Source organism: Megalops cyprinoides, chromosome 6 (assembly GCF_013368585.1).
Source record: "Megalops cyprinoides isolate fMegCyp1 chromosome 6, fMegCyp1.pri, whole genome shotgun sequence".
In the NCBI taxonomy this organism is placed as follows: Eukaryota; Metazoa; Chordata; class Actinopteri; order Elopiformes; family Megalopidae; genus Megalops; species Megalops cyprinoides.
This window is the reverse complement of record NC_050588.1, coordinates 20333242-20353657: the sequence shown is the minus strand read 5'-3', so window position 1 is coordinate 20353657 and position 20416 is coordinate 20333242. Positions and strand designations below refer to the sequence as shown.

At 42.8% G+C, this 20416-nt stretch overlaps 1 protein-coding gene across 1 annotated transcript; it reads left to right on the top strand.

The window, feature by feature from the left end:
• Positions 1 to 1495: 1495 nt before the first annotated feature.
• Positions 1496 to 17660, top strand: taf4a (TAF4A RNA polymerase II, TATA box binding protein (TBP)-associated factor). Its single transcript, XM_036531088.1, has 16 exons — positions 1496 to 1729; positions 1877 to 2845; positions 6402 to 6556; positions 6941 to 7060; positions 8396 to 8518; positions 8661 to 8783; positions 9663 to 9752; positions 10162 to 10398; positions 11235 to 11364; positions 12558 to 12672; positions 13384 to 13553; positions 13628 to 13758; positions 13976 to 14101; positions 15382 to 15438; positions 15563 to 15682; positions 17451 to 17660. The coding sequence occupies exons 1-16, from the start codon at positions 1498 to 1500 to the stop codon at positions 17616 to 17618; spliced, it is 3066 nt and encodes a 1021-aa protein (XP_036386981.1). The 5' UTR covers positions 1496 to 1497; the 3' UTR covers positions 17619 to 17660.
• Positions 17661 to 20416: the final 2756 nt, after the last annotated feature.

Genomic DNA, 20416 nt, shown 5'->3' with positions numbered 1-20416 from the left:
AACTGCGTTCATCACAAATTTAAACATCCTCAGAGCTGTATGTTACAAGAGCTAGGCTACACTGCGAATGGCACGTAAAAGTCTAGTCTACTGGTTGTCCAATTTTTCATTCAGGTCTATGCATAGACATACTTTATGCCAGTTTTTAAAGATAAAAATATCGTATATAATCTAGCCTTTGTTTTAAAGGACCTATTCTGCGTAAACATTTAAAATAGCAATCTTATATTGTATAGACGTTTTAATTTCTAATGTTGACATAAATATAGCATGACCTACTACCTAATCTTCTATAATTAGGGTTTAATCTGTTTATTCAATATCATGAATGTCTTACGATAAAGTGTAATTTCTCAAGACTTTGCAATGGCGTTCTTGACAAACCTGTTGTAAAGGTATGAAAAACGTTGGATAAATTAAAAAAGCAACAAAAAAAAAACAAAAAAAAAAAAAACAAAAACAAACATTAAACCACTTTTATTTTCAGTTTATAGTCACATCATTACAACAATGACGAAAACCTTAATGGATCCATTAACAGACCAGACAATTCTATTAAATGTACTCTTCAGGAAATCAAATTTATTACAGAAACATTAAACACTACGTAGCGTGACGTGGTGTATTTCAAGAGCACTTCCTTACTACTGCTTGCAGTTAACGACACATTCAAAGTCCACATAATCTCTTCAGTGGTTGAAGGATTCGATTTGTCACCAGAATGTTGCGAGTTCAGATCCCATTCATGGTACATCTGGAGTATAATGGGGATACTTAACCTTAATTGCGTCAATAAATACCAAGCCGTACAAATTACCCAAAACGTACGCAAGAGTCCGCACAACATTTGCTCAGTTACATAATTTCACACGCTTGCCCTCGCCCAGCGAATTAATGATGACTAATTTTAGTATCAATATTTTCCAAAGTTATTGAGATATTTTACCGTGAGCTTTAATCAAACCGAATGTGGTTATCCAGCAAAATGATAACCCTTTAGCAATCTTGACAGCATGCACTACTTGTAGTTGGCAGAAAGCGCAGGTGTGGCGCTCTCTTACGGTTTTCGTAAGGGGCGCATCGGACTACAGAACAAAAACAACGCAGCCATCTTGGAGGGAAAGATCGTTCTCTAAAAGCGCCGAAACAGAAAATCTGTTTCATTTTCTGCACCTAACATTACTTCAAACCGACAATAAACTCCCAAAAAGATTACGCCCTGCGATTCCCACTTCGACATGTGGTTCGAAGTTAGAAAATAAAGCGAGTGTAATGGTAAAATTGTATTTTATTCGTTCCCCACCAGCTCCCTCCAGCACGGTGCTGTATCATCCTGTACTTTCTCGTTAATGACGCTTTCAGCCATTTGTCCCGCCCTTTAACTACGGAAGTGACCAATCAGAACACTCCGGAATCCCTCTAAGGTGACGTTCCACCCCATTCGCGCGTGCGTGGTACCGCCTAAGAACCCCCCCCTCGATTCTCGGCAGAGTAATGATGGCGGCGGGTTCCGATCTGCTGGACGAGGTTTTCTTTAACACAGAGGTGGACGAGAAAGTAGTTAGCGATCTTGTGGGGTCCCTGGAGTCTGAGCTTGCGGGCTCAGGTCACGGGAACTCCGAGGTAAGGGGACAGGCAGTGGGGAACCACGTTGCCAGCCCTGGGGTAGGAGGTAATACTAATGTCCAGGAGAGCAAAATGGGACTTGCACAAGAGGTGGCAAAAGCAGGTAATGTTGCTACTAGCTAGTGTTGTGAACGTTGTTTTCCCTTTTCTTTCTGTTTTAAAAGCTACTAGAAATGAATGCATTCCTTGTTATTGTAACGTTCTCTTGTATTTTAACCCCTCACTCTCGCTTGTTTCCGTTCTCGTACAGGGACTGGAGTGCAAGGGGGTGTTATTAATAATACGAGGTCCCAGAGTTCAGCTATGGATGCAACAACAACAGGGATCACACCAGCGGCTGGGTCGGAGGCATCAGCAGGGCTTAGCCAGGGCAAGACCGTGGCTGTCAGTGCCATGGTCACTGCTGTGTCCAACCACGGAGCGGGCAAAGGAAAAATAGGGACGTCTGCCGTGCAAACTTTGAATGGGAGCAATGTAATGAACTCTCACACTTCAGGAAGTGTTCCGGCTTTCACCGCGACGCCAGTATCAAGTAGTAGTAGCGTTAGTGGCAGCAGCAATACTGCACCTGCTGTCACGGTTGTCAACAACGGACCTGGTTCGGTCGTAAAAGGAACCGTGAACGCGGGTTTGCCGCCGACCTCCAGCACTGTCATCCAGGCGTCTTTCGTCAATGCACAGAATGTTGTTACTTCGACAGTGATCTCGTCTCAGCCGTCCAGTCTGGGCAGTGGACCTACCGTTACGCTTGTGAGGCCACCTATGCAAACAACCGGGTCGGGTGCTGCGCAAAATGGGAGTACTACAGTTTTGACATCGGCCGTCAATGTAGCGAATCTGCCTGCCCCTGGCGTGTCGGGCATACCTTTACAGACTCAAGTTTTGAACAGCAGCCAGTCGCCCGCCTCTGTGCCTGTGACAAGTAAGGCAGAGTCGCCCAAAACAATCATACAAACGACACCTCAGACTGTGGCACCCGGTGTTGCTGCAAGCGCAGGCAGCTTGACTCTCGGCCAGCCCATGCAAAGCGCTCTGCAGCCTCTGACTCCCGGTTCGACAGCAATCGGAAAGAGCCCGGTTTTGCAGAACGTAACGAGGACTTCCACTCCAGCGACAGTGGCGGCCAGCCCAGGCGCGATACGAACCATCGCTCCGCAAGTGTTGGCACCGCGGCTGCCCCAGAATCAGACAAACATTCAAAACATTCAGCTTCCCCCAGGTAACTTTTTACCACGTTTCTACAAGCAGATGCATGTTGGTTTCGATCTGTCGAGTCACAGTGTGCGTTCAGTGGTAGATTATATAAATAGTTCGATACAAAGCAAACGAACAAAGAAAGTTTATCTGTCGCGCGCTGATAGAAGGTGACAGCCGAGGGACACGTGTAAAGCAAGCCACGTACTTGCAGCAAAGGTAGTAAGCTCTGTTGTGGACAGTGTATTAACTACATTAGCGAGTTATACAAATTGTGTGGTGTTCATTTACGGTCTAATAATCTGTAATCTAAAAACTGGTGCGCTCCCATTTCAAAATTAGTTGCAGACACCTGCTAAAGGCACAGTACCGATCGAAGAGGTGATCTCATCTCCTTTTCATTAGCCATTGATAGTCCTGTTTTTTCCAACCCTGGTTTTTGAGGCATGTTTTGTATGCTGTTTTTATTGAATCTCCCAGTAAGGTTCGTTGATTTTATTGGATTTTACACGGATTGATGATATTTCTTTTGAAGGAAGTGAGGTTTTGAAAGTATGTTAAAATTTGGTTATTGTCCACCGAATCAATTGATTTTAAGGGTTAGTGTACTTTATGCAGTTGATCAGTATGAAGTTGTTAAATGAACTTCTTAGAGCGTTTAACTGAACAAACAAAAAATGCATCTTACTTGGAGTCATTGAGCCTCAAAGTTAGAATAGATGCTAGTTCAACATATGTTTGATAACACCTTTAATTGCGTCTTTCTGCACAAACACCCGGACAATACAATTTCTCAACGTCTAACAATAACTGTCAGGTGACGTCACATACAGATCAGTACTCATTAAACTGCACAGTAAAAGCACGCACACTATGTGCTTCTTGGACCAGTGTTATGAAATACCTTGATAACTAACATAAACAGTATCTGTTCATGTGTTATGAATACATGGCTAGCTGTATGCCCTCTATGATAGACAGATAGAGGTCTCAGAAAGTAATTTACTGAGTGTCATTAACATTAAACAACTACAGTATTACTGGTCTGTTGTTAAAATGCCATAAAAAGTTAAGCACCAGTTATTATCCTTCGTGTCATTTGAATCTTAGAAGTGTCTTAGATGGAAAATGACAGGGCTCAGAAATTTTGATTTTGGAGGGCAGCCATATTTATACAACAGTTACCGGTATGTGGGCTGCGGTTTTTTTTGGTCAGTCACTTTTTAGATATCATCTAATTATCATCATCTAGGACTAGGACTGGGCTAGAGCTGCACATCCTCTGAACCTTGTTGTTTTTAGCGACGTGAACTTAGCATGAAAATAGATGTGGTTTTACGGCCCTTGTTTCGCATTTGGCTCTTGATTGGTTCCAATTTGCATGTTATTCTTAGACTCTGTTGTGGTCTAGCCGCAACCCTTGTCAATGTTATTCGTGGCGTTATTGTTTTACTCGCGGAGAAAGTCCCAGACTTTCTTCCTTGCCGCTGCCGCCTCGAAGTCACGTGGATTTGACGCGCAGATGAGAGCCTTCTGTCACCCTACACTTGCTCTTGTTATGTCTCTCTTGCTACTACGACACGCTGTGATAAGACTGCAAAACCGGAAGATGTAGTTCCTTAAATATTAAGTAACCCGTCATATGTATTAACTGCAGCCCGTTCCATCAAACTAATCATTTGCTAATGTTACACTGTCATTGATGTGGCGTCACTCCGAAAACAAGGTGGGTATATATTTTTTGGATAAACTGAGAGTGCAGTTTCAAACAAATGTAAAAAAATGTTTTTAATGATCATAAAATATGTTTTTTTTTGCGTGAAACAAGCATGACACCAAATAGATCTCTCAAAGGTCTAGACATTGATATAAAAAAAAAAACTGAGTACACACCTCTATAACCCCTATTATGAGGAAGAAAATACTCTTCGTGACACAAGCAGTTCTCTGGCGTTTCCAGCATTGCAGTTGTAATAACTTTGGAGGAATTCTACTCATATAGTGTAACACATTTGTAGAACCCAATGTATTCATAGGTAACCTTTTTCAAGCGTGAGAGAGTGAGCCATTTTAAGCATTTGTATCTGTTAAAATTTTAAAAATCCAAGTTTAGTGACAAATGGAGAATACTTGACACTGTGTCCTGATAGTCTGCCATTAGATTCTGATAACTTTCTACAGAACAGGCTGAACCAATGAGGATATGCATGCTGATACTGGATAAGCCAAAGATGAGGTGAATTCAGGCACATGGATATAACAGTTTGTAGCTGTAACTTTAGTCTAGATAACTTTAGTTTCGCAATCTCAGCATTTTTTCTGGTTACCCACAATGCATTTCTGATTAATTCAGTGGGATGTGCTATTGTAATAGACAAAGGAGAGATTTGTGTCCTTATTTATTATTTCGGCCAATGCTGTCTGGACACCTGAACTATCCCGGAGACCCTGAAAGGCAGAGTTCTGGGAATGTTAACTTCTTTGGCATGGATGCAGTCGTTGAATTCCCTGCAGCAAGGCATGGCGCGAGGGGATTGATTAGCATGGAGATTACAGCAGTTCTTTCTCAGTGAGCTCATTAGGAATTGCTACCAGTTTGTCCTGTTATCAGATGTGTTTGGTTACCAGGCCTTGGCCTTTGGCCAGCATTGCTGTAAGTGATTGCAGATGTGGAGGGCCTGAGTGTTCAACGTCTGTACAGTGGACTGTTCCAGCGTGTATGTACGCGTTTTGCTGTGGTGTTCTGATTGCAAGAACACCCTTTGAGGGTCAGTTGAAATTGGTTCCCAAAGACAGAAGCTATTGTTTGTTTAAGGCATTGCCCAGCTTTCAGTTTTACATATTATCAGATTACCCAGGCAAATATTATTTCTGAAACTATTCAAGAACTTTGGTCAAGGGTGAAGCAGACAACCTGGGATTTGAACCTGTAATCTTCTGTCAAGTCCCTTAACTACCACCTTACATGGCTTATTGCATACTCATGCTGTCTGGCATCTATTTTGTCACACACCTACTTTTTGCTGAGGTCAGATTTGATAAGTTTAGGGGTAGTCTAGGGTTTGTTTGTGGAAGACTGTTGTAGTTCTTTGAAATTATTGGGTCAGAAGTTTATCACATTTTCAATGATTACAATGCCCTCTCCAACCCCCACTGTCTAAAGGCAACTTGCCTGCCCTGCAGTAGCAGATGACAGCAGTGTAGTGTAGCGGCTGGGGAAATGGGCCTGGGAAAGGTGTAAGATCAGATTTCAAAAAGGGCTTTGCTGTACTACCCTTGAGCAGACTCTGACTACTTCTGTATGTGTCCATCTTAATTGAAGGATTTATGTAAAATGTGTACTGTGTAATTCACCTGAGATTAGAGTTTTTAATAAGAAAACATTAATATTATTAATAAAATATTAATTAAAAAAGGTTAAATCTTCTCAACAGAAAAATTTAAGAAAATATGTGGCTGCTGAAATCTTTCCAGGTATTTTAGTCTCGAACGAAGAAGACAAAATATCGTAGCCGAAGGGAAGTCTTGTGCTCTAACATTCAGGCCACGGACCTGACACCCGTCTGCATCTGTTTGCGCAGGTATGGTTCTTGTGCGCAGCGACAGTGGCCAGCTGCTGATGATCCACCAGCAGACCCTGGCCCAGATGCAGGCGCAGTCCCAGTCTCAGAGTGCCATGGCCCCCCGCCCCGCCACACCTACCAGCACCCCCCCTGTCCAGATCACCTCGGTCCAGGTAAGCAGGTCTAGCATCGTGATGCACATCGCCTCCTGGCTGCAAACTTGGCCCCCATCTGTGTTGGGGAAAGTGGGATTCCAAAAATGGATAGCTTTGAGTAGTTTCTTAGATGAAAGGTTCAAAATCATTAACCTTTTGACAAATACACATTTTATTATTTGTTATTTATTTTTACGTTTTTCAAGTGTGTATGCAGTCCAAATCTCTGAATACCTTGTTAGTATCCTACTCCCATTTTCTTTCAACTTGCGGAGGTTTGCCTGGGGTATTGAACTGAGTGTAGTCTGATGATGACACTTCTTTAAGGTTGTGGAAAAAGACACAGAAAGTGAATTAAAGAGCTTTGTTAACCCCTGCCCATCCCCTTCAAAATCCTTGCAGGCTCCTGGGACCCCCATCATGGCCAGGCAGGTGACACCCACCACCATCATTAAGCAGGCCACGCCCACCCAGACCTCAGTGCAAGCCACCACCACGCTCCAGCGGCCCCCAGTCCTACAGGTACCCAGCGGGGCCATGGGCGTGTCTTAGGCTCCTCTCCTGGTGCTCTCCTTTTAGTAGCTGTTCAGTTTGACCTCATTCTTGTTTATTCATTACTGATCCCCATCAGTGCCCCCCCCCCACCCTGTCACGTGGAATTAAAAAGCACCTATTCTACCATGGTGCTCTCATGCTTCCATTATCATGGCCAGTGGATTCAGTGAAAGCCTGGCTTTATCTTAGGGGCTGAGGGCTAGACAGCCATTCAGTCCTGCTGCAGGTATTGTATCTACCCGAATCTGTGCTAAAAGGATTGGATGGTTGTCTATTGCTGTGGGCTGGTGGGTGCAGATCGCATTGCAGTCTAGCTTTGTTCTCTCTTGTGGAGGCATCCCAATGCTGTCTCTTTCCTGTGCTGGCTCTGAAGGGCTTGGCGTCTTGGCGTCACAGAGGCCTTGGATTTTCTCTCAAGTGGCCTTGTTTGTGTTTGTGCTTTTCTTTTTATTAAGACAAAAATGCCCATCATCCTTAAAATATGCTTATGTCACTGGGCAGTATTGACACATTGACAGTCAATCCTTAGTCAGTTAACCAAATTCTTTGGTACTTTGTTTAACCATGAACATGACATATACATAGTGGACAGAGATTTGTAAAACTGAAAAGCAGTACTGTCACAAATCCATTAAATTATGTCTTCAAAATGTCTGTCATATTCATGGTAATAAGAGTTGCAACATGTCGACGAACTTTACTAGTATGGCCAGGAAAACCTGCTAAGCAAACTTGTAGTTGGCATCAAAATTAAAGTTAGTAAAAAAAAAAAAAGCAAAAATCATTACTCTCAGTTAAACAAAAACCTCTAGGGACCCCCGGTAATCTAATCTTGTGTGAAAAGTACTTAAGCCTACTTCTTTTTAAAGACAGCTGAAGCTTTTTTAGATGTTGCTCAGAGGAAGGCTTGAACAAGGGGAAGATGAAGACTTTCTTCTAAAGATTTGGCATCTTTCTTTTGGAGTTTTAGAGCCAGGTTGAGTTTCCTCAGAGAAAGGACTCAGATGGAGGTAGCCAGAATGCTTTTGAGATCTGTCTTAATTTGTAAACTATTTCAACTTAAGGTTATTTGATCTTACTGTTGCATTTAAAATGGTTTGCAGCAATTATAGTATTTACATTGCTTCTAAACATTTTGAAACTCTATTGGGCAAATGGCATAGGCTGTTAAAAAAAGCGAAATTTTGGGAAAAATCAGTCTGTGGACCCCAGGTTTTGTTAATTCCGTTTGAGTAGAGAACTGGGTGCATGATTAAACATGGCTGAATGTTCATCTAACAGACTGTGTATTATGTTTTTCAGAATCCTATCGTGCTCAGCGGGGCAGCCACGCCCGCCTCCATCGGAACCCCAGTGCCCGTGCAGCCGGGAGCTGCCCAGAGGACAGTGACAGCAAGTCCCGGAACCACTGCTGCCACGACAACGGTGCGGGTTTGGGGCCCCTGCACCCTTTTAAACTCAACTGCTCGTCGTCTTTTCAGTGTGGCCAGGAGCAACGTGAGGAAGTGCATTTTCATTCGTAAGTAGAAAAAGGGTTTAACAGTGATCTCTCTGTGTTTGTGGACAGGAAACCTTGGAGAACGTGAAGAAGTGCAAGAACTTCCTGTCCACATTGATCAAACTGGCCTCCAGTGGCAAGCAGTCCTCAGAGACAACAGCCAATGTGAAAGAGCTGGTGAAAAACCTATTGGTGAGTCCCCACAAACTCTTAAAATCCCTGAACATTGTTTTCATATCATGGAAAAGTCATGGAAAATGTTAATATCCTACCGGGCTTTAAATGCCATAGAAAATTGTCCCCCCACCAAAGTAAGGTCTTACTTCATGATACAGAGACGGCACAATATTTTACAAACCCTTGGTAATTCGTCTAAATTGACATAACATTCACCAAATTTCCTAATGAGTTGTGCTAGCACGCACTACGGCTCTGAAATGTGTAAGACAATAATTCAGCAACAATGCATGAGTTCAAATGTATTCATTAATTTTAATACTTTAAGCCACAAAATTCATTTTGAACATCAATAATTGAATCCTAACTGGAAATTTAAAAGAAACGCAAATGATTTGCAAAGTCCTCATTTTGCCTGTTAAAATGACAGATCTGGTAAAAAAAATTCTGTCAAAGCGTACAACGTTTGGTAAATGGTGGGTAATGTTCGGTTAATGGAAATCATGAATTTGAGTCCACCTCTTTTGCTATTGGTTTATCTGCCTGCTGCCAACATCAACATCATTGATGACAGATATTTTCTGCCAAGATTATCCACAGGTATGTGTCCTTGTGGAAAATGGGTCTCAAAAAGTATTTACCCCTGTAATTCCACCTTCAGAATTCCCCACTTTCATGGGAATGTCACTGCCACTGCCACAGTAAAACATAATCATTGAAGATCTTGTTCTTCAAGTCTTTGAAGAGGCAGGGAAATGTAGATCATATTTGAATGGGAGCCCAGTGAATAAGTGTCTATGTGTGTATATGTGTCTGAGCAGTGGCCTTAATCCCATACTTTTATGAATGGGCAGTCTCTTCTCACACTCTTATTCTCATTTGTTTTCTGTCCAGGAAGGAAAGATTGAAGCGGAAGATTTTACCAGCAGGTTATATCGGGAGCTCAACTCCTCACCTCAGCCATATCTCGTGCCTTTCCTCAAGGTAAGTCCTTTTTCCTCAATAAAGATGGGTCCATCTCATATTCTGTGGCATAAACTGAGGTACTCTCACCCCGATCAGCCATTTTCAAGTGATTACACCACTTGTTTAAATTTAGTTGCATAGAAGACAGCAGAGGTGACTGAAACAATTCTTTGTTGCATGTGGCCTGGTTATATGGAGTTGCAGCGTCCTGGTTATTAGTTCACTTCTTCAAAGACAACTCCACACTGCCACCTGAAGTATCATGCCCTGAGTTGGCATGCTTCTCACAGTTGAATTGTGTTGAAAATGTGAGTTGTAATGCAGCCAGTGAGTGAGGGTGTGGTCTGGTCATGGAGGGAGTGTGTGTGAGTGTCGCTCCCTCCTCCCCTCTCCTCACCCCTGTCTTCCCTCCCCCTTCCTGTTCCAGAGGAGTCTCCCAGCGCTTCGGCAGCTGACCCCAGACTCCGCAGCCTTCATTCAGCAGAGCCAACTCCAGCAGCCCAGCACCCAGGCCTCCACCACCACCCTGACCACTGTGGTGCTGGGCAGCACCACACAGCGGCCCGCCGGCAAAGCCGCTGCCACTGTCACCAGCACCCTCCACCAGCCCGTCATCAGCCTGGCTCAGCCTGGCCAGGCCAAATCTGGCCAGCCCGCCCCGCTGGTAAGCAACCAACAGCCAGACATCATAGCCCAGTTTGCACCAGTCAATACATGGCTTCTTCAACCTTACATCATCCTCTCACGCCAGCATTCACTGCTCGCTCAACCCAGATGAGCTCTAGAGTTGGTTTTGCTTGGGGGAGTCATTCAGGAAAGGGACAATACAGAGGGTTTGTTCGCATAGTGAAGGCCTGTGTCTGTCTGTCTGACTGACAAGAGCTAATGAAGGACCCTGCTAAACTAAACCCTGCTGTCCCCGTGATATTCTTCCCCAAATTGCAACCCCTAAATCCTAAATGTCTCTTCACTTCCAGGATAATAAAATGACATAAAACCAATTTCTTCAGTTTTCTGGCTTTGGGGCAATGCATCTCTATCTCCAGGAATATAAATCCTGGTGCAGCCCCACCTGCTCAATTTTATGGCCTTTAAAAACTGTTTATATTCCAAGTGGTTCTTGCAAGGAGTCATAAAACACTTTTTAATTCCTCTTGAACTCTTCAACAGCCTTAATATCTAATTATTGTGTTTTGCAGCCAAGGTGCTGGCAGTGTATTAAGTAGTGTGAGGATGCTGAGTGTGTCAAAGGAGATGTAATTCAGGTGTGTTTCTGCTGACAGGATAGTGTACAGTGTGAGGGCAGGGAGTGAATGAACCGAGAGACAATGATGATGGTGTGGCATGTTACGATTGACAGGTTAATGCATCAAAGTGTATTTTAATGAGATTACATTAGAGTGTGGCACGTTTCTGCTAACAGGTCAGTGTGCATTGTAAGAATGTTGAGCGTGTAAAAGGAGATGTGGTGCAGTTTGTCTCTGTTTTTGTCCGCTGCAGATGCTGCAGCAGTCCCAGGTGCGGCCCCCCCAGGTGACTCTGGCACAGACGCCCATGGTGACCCTGCGACAGCCCCACGGTCGGATCGTGCTGGGCCAGTCACAGATGCAAGTGAAGCAGCTTCAGACAGGTGAGTGGGAGTAGGGAAGTAGGGGACAGTGGGAAAGAAGGAGGGGGATAGGGAGAGTCATGTGGGGTTTGCAGAGTGGAGTGGATGATGTTGTGTGTGAAAGGAGTGGGATTAAGAGTGAGAGGAGGCAGATTGGTTGTGAGTAGAGACGGCTTCCGTGTTTCCGTGTTTCTGAACATATGTGTGTCTTTTTGCATTTGTCTGTGTCGTTGTGTCCTTGGTGTTAGCAGGGGGCTCAGACATCCAGATGCACATTATTGCAGTGCCACGGCAAAGCGAGAACATACAAAAACACTGCTAACTTTCCTCAGAGCATACTTAAGTGACAGAGTGCATTGGAATGCAAAGGAGTGCTGTGCGAGTGAAGATTCCTCTTTTTATACTCATGTAAATAAACCCAGTCGATGCCCTGTCATGGTATTACTGTGCTATATGATTAAGAATGACCTCTAGGAGTGATTTGAACCTCCCTCTGATAAACCCTGATAAAGCATACCACACTTTCTTCATTGAAAGCTGTGGGTGTGTTGGAGAGAGCACAGTTTCCTTTATCTGTGGACATCAGCCATTATGTTACAGAGGGGACAGGAATGTGTGAAACACTGTCCGTTCCATCTCAGACTGTTGCCATGGATTAGCACGTGACAGTGGGAAACACTGCCCCTTGTGGTTAGATTGTATAAATGGAAGCCTGAGTTATTGAGACCCTTTATCTCAGCCTCTCAAAAAGGTACCTGCTAAGTTTTTTTTTTAACTACAAGACTATTGAAGAGAAATGGAGCATCCTTATTCGTCATAAAAACTGGATTAGTTTAATATACATCAGATTAAATTTACATCATATTCATACAGACAGGTAACACAGAACAAATCCCTCAAAATCAAGGAACATTCTAAACATGGAACACGCTCCCTTGTTAACATTATTTACAGTACATCATTTTTCAAAATACTTCTTCCAATAAGGCCTGATGGCTTCACTGTCAGGTGGTTGTGAAACATGTGGGTGATGTGAGCTTTATTTTAGGATGCTGTGAGGAAAACTCTCTAAGTTTTCCTCTATCCCCTCTCTCTCCCTGGATGTTATTTTCTCTTCTCCCCCTCTCTTTTCTCTCGCTCTCTCTTCTACCTGTTCTGTCTCCTTCGCTCTGTCTCTTTTTTCCTTCCTCTCTTTCTCTGCCTTTGTTTCTCAGTGCCGCCGGTGAAGCAGGGGGTCTTACCTGGAGCCAAGGTGTCGCCAGCTGGTGCGTCTCTTGTCACTGCTGCGCAGAAGAACAAACTGAAAGAAGCTGGGGGCGGATCTTTCAGGTCAGTTGGGAACAGAAGCCAATCAGCAGAGCTCCTTCATTTATTTGTAAGGGTCAAATAAGGTAAAGCAGAGGTCTGCACATGTGGTTCACACAGGAGAATTCAGCGTCCACAAGCGTTAACACTGTCTTTTACTAACTCCAGGACATGGTGCTGCAAGTGGCCCAGCCTGGCAGGCATGGTGGTGCTCTGTATTCTGATATTCTAATTCTGTTATATGTTGGCATATTGCATGGCTTTGTGCTCACTGGATTACTTGTGTCATCTTGAATAAGCAATTCCACACCATTAGGTACTGCTGCCGTCATACGACCAAAGGTGTGTCCTGATCTCAATAGCTCTTCACTGGGTGTCTTCGGTGTGTTAATGTTCATTGCCAAAACTCAGAAAAATGAATGACTGCTTTATGAACAAGTCATGTGTGGAAGTGATGCCCAGCCTATACAGGCTCACAAGACACATAGCACCTTTTGAATTCATTGATTGAAGCTGTTTAACCAATTTACAGTTCACAGAATTGGGTTTTTGGCCATCTTAATATACAATTGCAACATTATATTTACACAGTAAATGGCCCCACACACCTGATGTCTTTGTCCGTAAATAGGACATGGTGAGAAAAAAGCATTAAATACAAGCTGATGTTCGGGAAAAGACAGGGGCTGCAAGGGTGCATCAATTCATGACAGACCACCCCATCTCTGTTTCCAGGGACGATGATGACATTAATGACGTGGCCTCCATGGCGGGAGTCAACCTGTCTGAAGAGAGCGCTCGTATCCTGGCGACCAATTCGGAGCTGGTTGGCACAGTGACCAGGTCCTGTAAGGACGAGGCTTTCTTGTACACGTCCACGCTGCACAGGAGGGTGCTGGACATAGGTGAGATGTAGCTCTGTTCCCCTGCATCTGCCTCCCTGATTGGCTGACACGTACTGACACTCTGGTCCCTGCAGGTAAAAAGTACGGGATCACAGAGCTGGGCCCAGAGGTGGTGAACCTGGTGTCCCACGCAGCCCAACACAGGCTGCAGAACCTGCTGGAGAAGGTGTCCGAGATCGCCCAGCAGAAAAACGTCTCCTTCAAGGTAAAACGGGATTGCACAGGAGAATAGAAGGAGGATGAGCCCAGCTGTGTCTGTGGGCACATTCTGGCTGTCTTTTATGTGTGTGATGTAGGTGTGTGTGTGTGTGTGTGTGTGTGTGTGTGTGTGTGTGTGTGTGTGTGTGTGTGTGTGTGTGTGTGTGTGTGTATATATCCACTACGGGTGTATGTGCTGAAGGTAGCGCTCTCTCTCCTTGCAGGAGGACAGCCGGTACGAGCAAGTCAGTGACGTGCGCTCTCAGCTAAAGTTCTTTGAGCAGCTGGACCAGATGGAGAAGCAGAGGAAGGAGGAGCAAGAGAGGGAGATTTTAATGAAGGCAGCCAAGGTATGCAGACCTGGCCGCAGTGCCCCCTTTAGGGCTGTGCCCTTCTGTGTCACTTGGGCCACTACACTTAGGACAGTGTGAACTCTAAATGGATGTACAGTCAGCTCCCAATAGCAGCGTATTGGACAGCTGTATGCTCTCCTTCACTGGAGAGTTTGTAGTTGCTTCTGTTTTATTCCCATTGACTGGCTTAATCCTTTTAAGTGCATACTTTGCACTTAAAAGGTATGTGCACAATTTCACACCAGTCCAATGCAATTGCAGTTGTCATGAGATATCCATGCAGGTAGTCTGCATTTAGTGTAGAAGTACTAATTGCAAGTACCAGTTGTGCACTTTCAAAACAATAGGAAACCTATTTTACATTTAGTTACATAAATAGTTTAGTTTGGCCTCTGTTTCAAATTAAATTTACGAAAGCAACACTTAAGAACTAAAACAGATTTTCAGAGTGCTGTCACCCTTTTTGTGCCAGTATTGCTACTGTTGTTCCAGTCTTTAGTGTGTATGTGGCAACCTCTGGTTTTTGTGGAAATTTTTTATGTTAATAGTAACAATTTTCTGGTCTCTGTCTTCAGCTCAATCCAGAGCCATTTAAAAGATCAGCTTCCATATTTTTCTGTGGAATGTAGCTCTTTTTTGCATACAACAAAAATGGCTTTCCCTCTAAGACCAGACTTTAGTTATGTAATGTACATGAGGCGGTTCTTTGGAGAGTCAGGATCTTTAACACTGTAACATCATTAACTCATTAAACACACACATTTGATTGAGGCACAATTCCTTTGAAATGCACTAAGCCTCATTTTAAGGGTGTAATCTATTTCCAATGGCACAGTGGTGAGCTGTGTATTTTTGGTTACTTATGGAAGTATGGACCTCTGGTGGCAAATAGTGGAAAAGCAATTTCATTTAAAGGAGGAATAATCACAAAGTGGCTGTTTGGGTATGTGTGACCTTCTAAAGTCTTAAATCCCAGCTCTTAAACCCCCCTTTTTGCCGGTGTAAATCATATATTTATTTAACAGAAATGTTCTGTTGTGTTATTTTTATGCTTTTGTTTTTCATTTTGGTAGTTTTTTTAATTACTCATGAGTAATTTATTTTATCATGAGGTAGTTTTTTTTTTGATTGATTCGCCTTTTGTTTTCTGCAAGATATTTTTACTGTACACTGATTCATTCATATTTTGATTATTCTGCCAGGGATTTTTACTGTGCATTGATTTCTCAATGTGTTGATTTCTGTATTCTGATTCTTGTGTTGTGGGCTACCCACAGTCTCGATCACGACAAGAGGACCCAGAGCAACTACGGCTGAAACAGAAGGCCAAAGAGGTATGTTGGGGACAATGATTTTGTATGCAGGTCTGTGTGCGCGTGCGAATGTGCACGCGTCCGTGTTTGTATGTAGGAATGTGTGTATGTATGTATATACGAATGTGTGTGTTTGTGGTTTCAGATGCAGCAACAGGAGCTAGCTCAGATGAGGCAGCGTGATGCTAACCTGACGGCATTAGCGGCCATTGGACCCAGGAAGAAGCGGAAAGTGGATTCTCCGGGCAGCGGAGCCGGGACGGAGGTAATGTGTCCTGCCTCAACAAGGACGCCTCAAACACACGACTGCACCGAGACTCATGGGAAATTTCATCACTAACTCAAACGCTATAGAGCAGGTCCTCTCAGATATACAAGACATTTCGTTAATAACCAAAACACAAAACATGAGACTGATGCAGACAGAGGCAGTTTTCTTCTGAACCGTTTCCTTCTTTCTCAGTTTGAATTTCAAAGGAGCTGGATTGTCAGGCGTAACTTAGCAGCTGTATCTGTAAGTCTGGCTCTTCAGCCCTGACTTTGTCCATCACTACTCTGAAATGGTGAAGGTGAAGACCAGCTCATGCCAGCCTCCAGGGTGTGGTGTCTGCAAAGATAAATTAGCCCTAGCTGTCAGGTGGTTGTCTTAGAGTGAAGAGCTGTGAGGGGTACCTGAGTGAGGCAGTCCAAATACAGTGCACCCTATCTATAACTTTGAGTCAGGGATGAATTAATAATTTTTAATTTTTAATTTTTTTGACTTTTGGTTCATTTCAGGGACTGGAAAAACTTTTTGCTTTGACAATTGCTTAAAATTTTTACTGAGATTTAAGCAGGCTATACGAACACATTTGAGGTTGGCTAATGTGATCATGAGTTTAAGGTAAAAATACCAAACACTGCAAACAACCCCAAGAGCAGATGGTTCTCAGAAAATAGTTATTTGCCTGTATAATTTTTACTGGCAACATACCTAGATCCTTAAAAGGAAATCTGACAGCTCCTATTCTCACCTGATTTGCTGGTCTTGCCACCAGGCGTGAGTGTTGCCATGACAATTGGAATATTTTCATGTCACTCAGTCGCTCTCTACATGCAATATTTATTTGCACCAGCTCTCAAGAGATGGTAATGATGCAGCTTACATTACATTACATTACATTACATAACATTACATTACATTATGTTAGCAGACACTCTTATTTAGAGCGACTTCCAGCATGAAAGAACAGAAGTGCATTCAAGTTGAATGAGTTGCAGTGTCAGACCAGGCTAACAACACTCCCAGACCAGTGAATGTGAGCATAACACTATTCAAGCCCTACCACAAGTTAACTTGTGTAACCTGACAGACAAGGGAACCAAAGTATGCTACCATACATCACTAGATCACAGAATCCAAACACATCACGATACTACATATAAAATAAACAGCAAGTACTACAAGTAGCAGGTGTTAGGGGGTGAAACCGAGATGCAGTCTGAAAAGGTGGGTCTACATGCTGGAAGATGGCCGGTGATTCCGCTGTCCTGTCCCCAACGGGAGTTCATTCTATCACTGAAGGACCAGTGCAGACAGGGATCGAGTCTGAGAGGAACGACCACTTCAGGATGGGACAGGCAGTTGCCCCATGGTTATGTGCACAGTGATCTTGGCAGAGAACATATGGTTTGAAGACTGATTGAAGGTTTGAGGGGGCTGTCCCATTCACTGTCATGTATGTCAGCGCCAAGCTTTTGAACTTGCTCCGAGCTATAACTGGAAGCCAGGGAAGTGAGGTGAGGAAGGGTGTAACTTGACTTCGTTTGGGGAGATTGTACACAAGTTGTACAGCTGCATTCTGGATTAGTCATAGGGGTTTGATCGCACACACAACAAAAGGCAAGCAAAGAGGCAGTAGTCCAGGTGTGAGGCCAGGGCCTGAACTAGGAGCTATCTGTGTGAACCCAGTTATAGTGCCCTCTCATTCTCCCTCTCCATAGGCAGTAATGAGGTTTATAACATGTGTGTACCCCTCTCGCCGTCCCCCCAGGTCTCAGGGTCCAGTCCCTCACTGGCAGGAAGTTCCAGCACCGGGGCGTCCAGGCAATTTGCCCGTCAGCGCATCACTCGCGTCAACCTCAGGGACCTGCTTTTCTGCATGGAGAATGAGCGGGAGACCAGCCGCTCACACCTGCTGTACCGCGCCTTCCTCAAATAGCGCCCCTGGAGGCTGGCTCTCAGCAGGACAACCGTCGTTCGGCATTCATGGGACATTCACTTTTATTATAGTTTTCACCTTTTTAATTTTCTCTTATAATGAACGTATAAATATATAAATATACATATAAAATTATAATTTTTACAGAGAGCTCCTTTTTGTAACCTGAAATGAACAAATGTACAAAAATACAGTAATACCTTCAAACCATTTTATATTTCTGTTTATATATATAAAAACTCAAGTTTAAATAAATAAAATCAACAAAAACGTTTCTATACGACATAATTATTGTTATAATTATTATTTTATTACTGTTGTTATGGCCTGTGGATTCTTTTAACTGAACAGTTGTTTGCTCCTCATTTACTGAGTTGCCTTCTTGCCAGAATAAGCCATATCTTTGTATCTGATCATAAAAGGCAGAGTAATTAATCAAGCTGTTAATGTTTCAGCCAGACACATACATACAGTAGCTATCTCCTCATACTAATTTTTGCTAGGTTGTTTTTGTTTGTTGGTTTTAAGCTCAGTTTAAATTAAACATCTTTCTGGTGTGTATTTAATTGTTTTAATCTGAATTTGAAATATTATTATTTATACGTCATTGTGCTTTTATGTTTGACCTGGTGAGACTTCATGTCCCAGGAGCTTTTGGTGGCCAGGCCAATGCATAAGTTCAGAGGCTTACAGAGCTGTGAGGTTGTCCTTCATTTGAATGTTAAAGACAAGAAGCTACGTTAGACAAAGGCATTTGATCATGTTTTTTTCCTAATAAGAAAATTTTTCTCTGAGTACATACACTTTAATTGCACTGTTTTTTTTTTTCCTAAGAAAATTGAAAATGTTTTGATTCTAAGTAAATGGCATGATATCTAGCCTCTAGAAAGAAGCAGAGTTCTCGGTTAGAGAGACCAGGAATCATTTTGGGGGGTTGATTGCCAGTAGCTAGTGTAACTTTGGCACATATAGGTGAAGAAAAACATAATTATTTAAAAATCTTGGAAGGAGCTGTGTCTAATAACAGACATGCTTTCAATCATACCATAATGCAGAGGGAAGCCCAACCCACTTTGTAACTTTTAAAATTTTTTTTTACTAAATGTACCAACTGGTTCTTTTTTTTTTTTCTCGCAAGCATTGAAATTGTCTACCGATGGAATTTTATTATTGTATATAATTTGGTTCTCCCTTTCTAATGTGTGTAATCCTATGCTAGTTCTTCACTGAACAGAGCAGTTTTATGGCTGCGATATAAAGAGCCGCTGTAATTCTTCCTGTAAACCAGTATTTTCTACTAATGCCTGTCACTGTTACTCATCTTCCACATTCAACTTTTACACAGAAAAAGAAAATGAGAATAAATAATTCCTCAAGCATAAAATGTATCCCTCTCTTGTACATTTTGCACAGTCACTTGTTTATATGTAAATATTTTACCTAAAAAAAAGTTTTTAATTGCTATTGTTTTATATAGGATTGAAAAGAGAATTAACTCCCTCATTAAAAATGAAAAATATGTTTGTAGTGTCTCGTGTCTTGGTGTCCTACTGTTTTGTCTTTGAGAGATGAAAGTGCAAATGTAAAGTAATGGTGAAATGTATTTCTTAACGTGATGTCACAGACTTCCATGAATCCTCAATGGATCAGTAAAAATCGCCTCTCTCTGCTATGTTATATGGGCTGTGCTTTGTGCTTAGCTCCAGATTTCTGTGAGGTTCTTAATATTGATGGAACCCGCTGTGTTATTTAGTCTCACAAGGTGCATTTCTATTGGTCCCTGAGGATGCCCAGTGAATTTTTTCTCTCCCTTTTTACAGCCCTAATTTGGAGTCGCCAATTGTACAGAAGGCACATCTCACCACGACGACCTCTGCACTCCTGCAGAAGTGCTGAGGCAAGATGAACTGCAATCCTCCAATACACTCCCAGGCAGCCAATGGCTGTTAGTCACATACTGCACAGGAGTGGGCACTTGTTGGAAGATGGCGTTAATCTGCTGATATCCACTCATTTAGCTGGGGCCTTTCAAGTGCCTCAATGTGCTTTAAAGTAAAGGTGAATTCACTTGTACCAGCTCAGTCTGCTTTCCAGGCAAGTGTCTTAACCACTGGCTTGCCCGGGAGCCCTGTGAATGTGCCCTCCTCACTGCCTCAGGTGATGTGTGGTGTGTATTCTAGCCCAAATTTGGCAGGGTGGTAGATGTAACATAAAACATTGAAAAAATAAGAAAAATGTACCAACCTCTGAACTGAAAACTGCACATTTATTGACTTTAAACTTGGTGGATAGTTAGCAATTGATGAAAAAAAAAAATCTAAAAAAGTAATAAATTGGCATACAGAGTAGGGATGCTTGACTTCCTCCTGCACTAAGGTGAGAATAACATGTTTGGACCCGTATTCAGTGAATCGATAATTAAAATGCCCTAAATAAATGCAATCCATCAAAAATGATCATTATTCATATTTTTAAAGTGATAAACTCTGGTAAATCCACTTGAGGGCAGTATAATTCCACTGCATGGTGTGTTCGGTTGTTTTTTTACTCTCTGTTTCCATAGAAATGTAAACATTGGCTGTGTTCCAATAGCACTAAATTGCATCCTTTGCTCAATTCCTACGTCCTCGCATCCTCTGTGACCCAGAAATCGATAACTAGTCTTCTCCTTAAGGATGATTCCAGCTCTGTAGGAGATGGAAGGAAGGAGACAAGACATGAATCTGTGATGTAAACCACCACACACGTTACATTATAAGCATTTTTACTTTTTTGCAACCATGTAAACAATCACTACA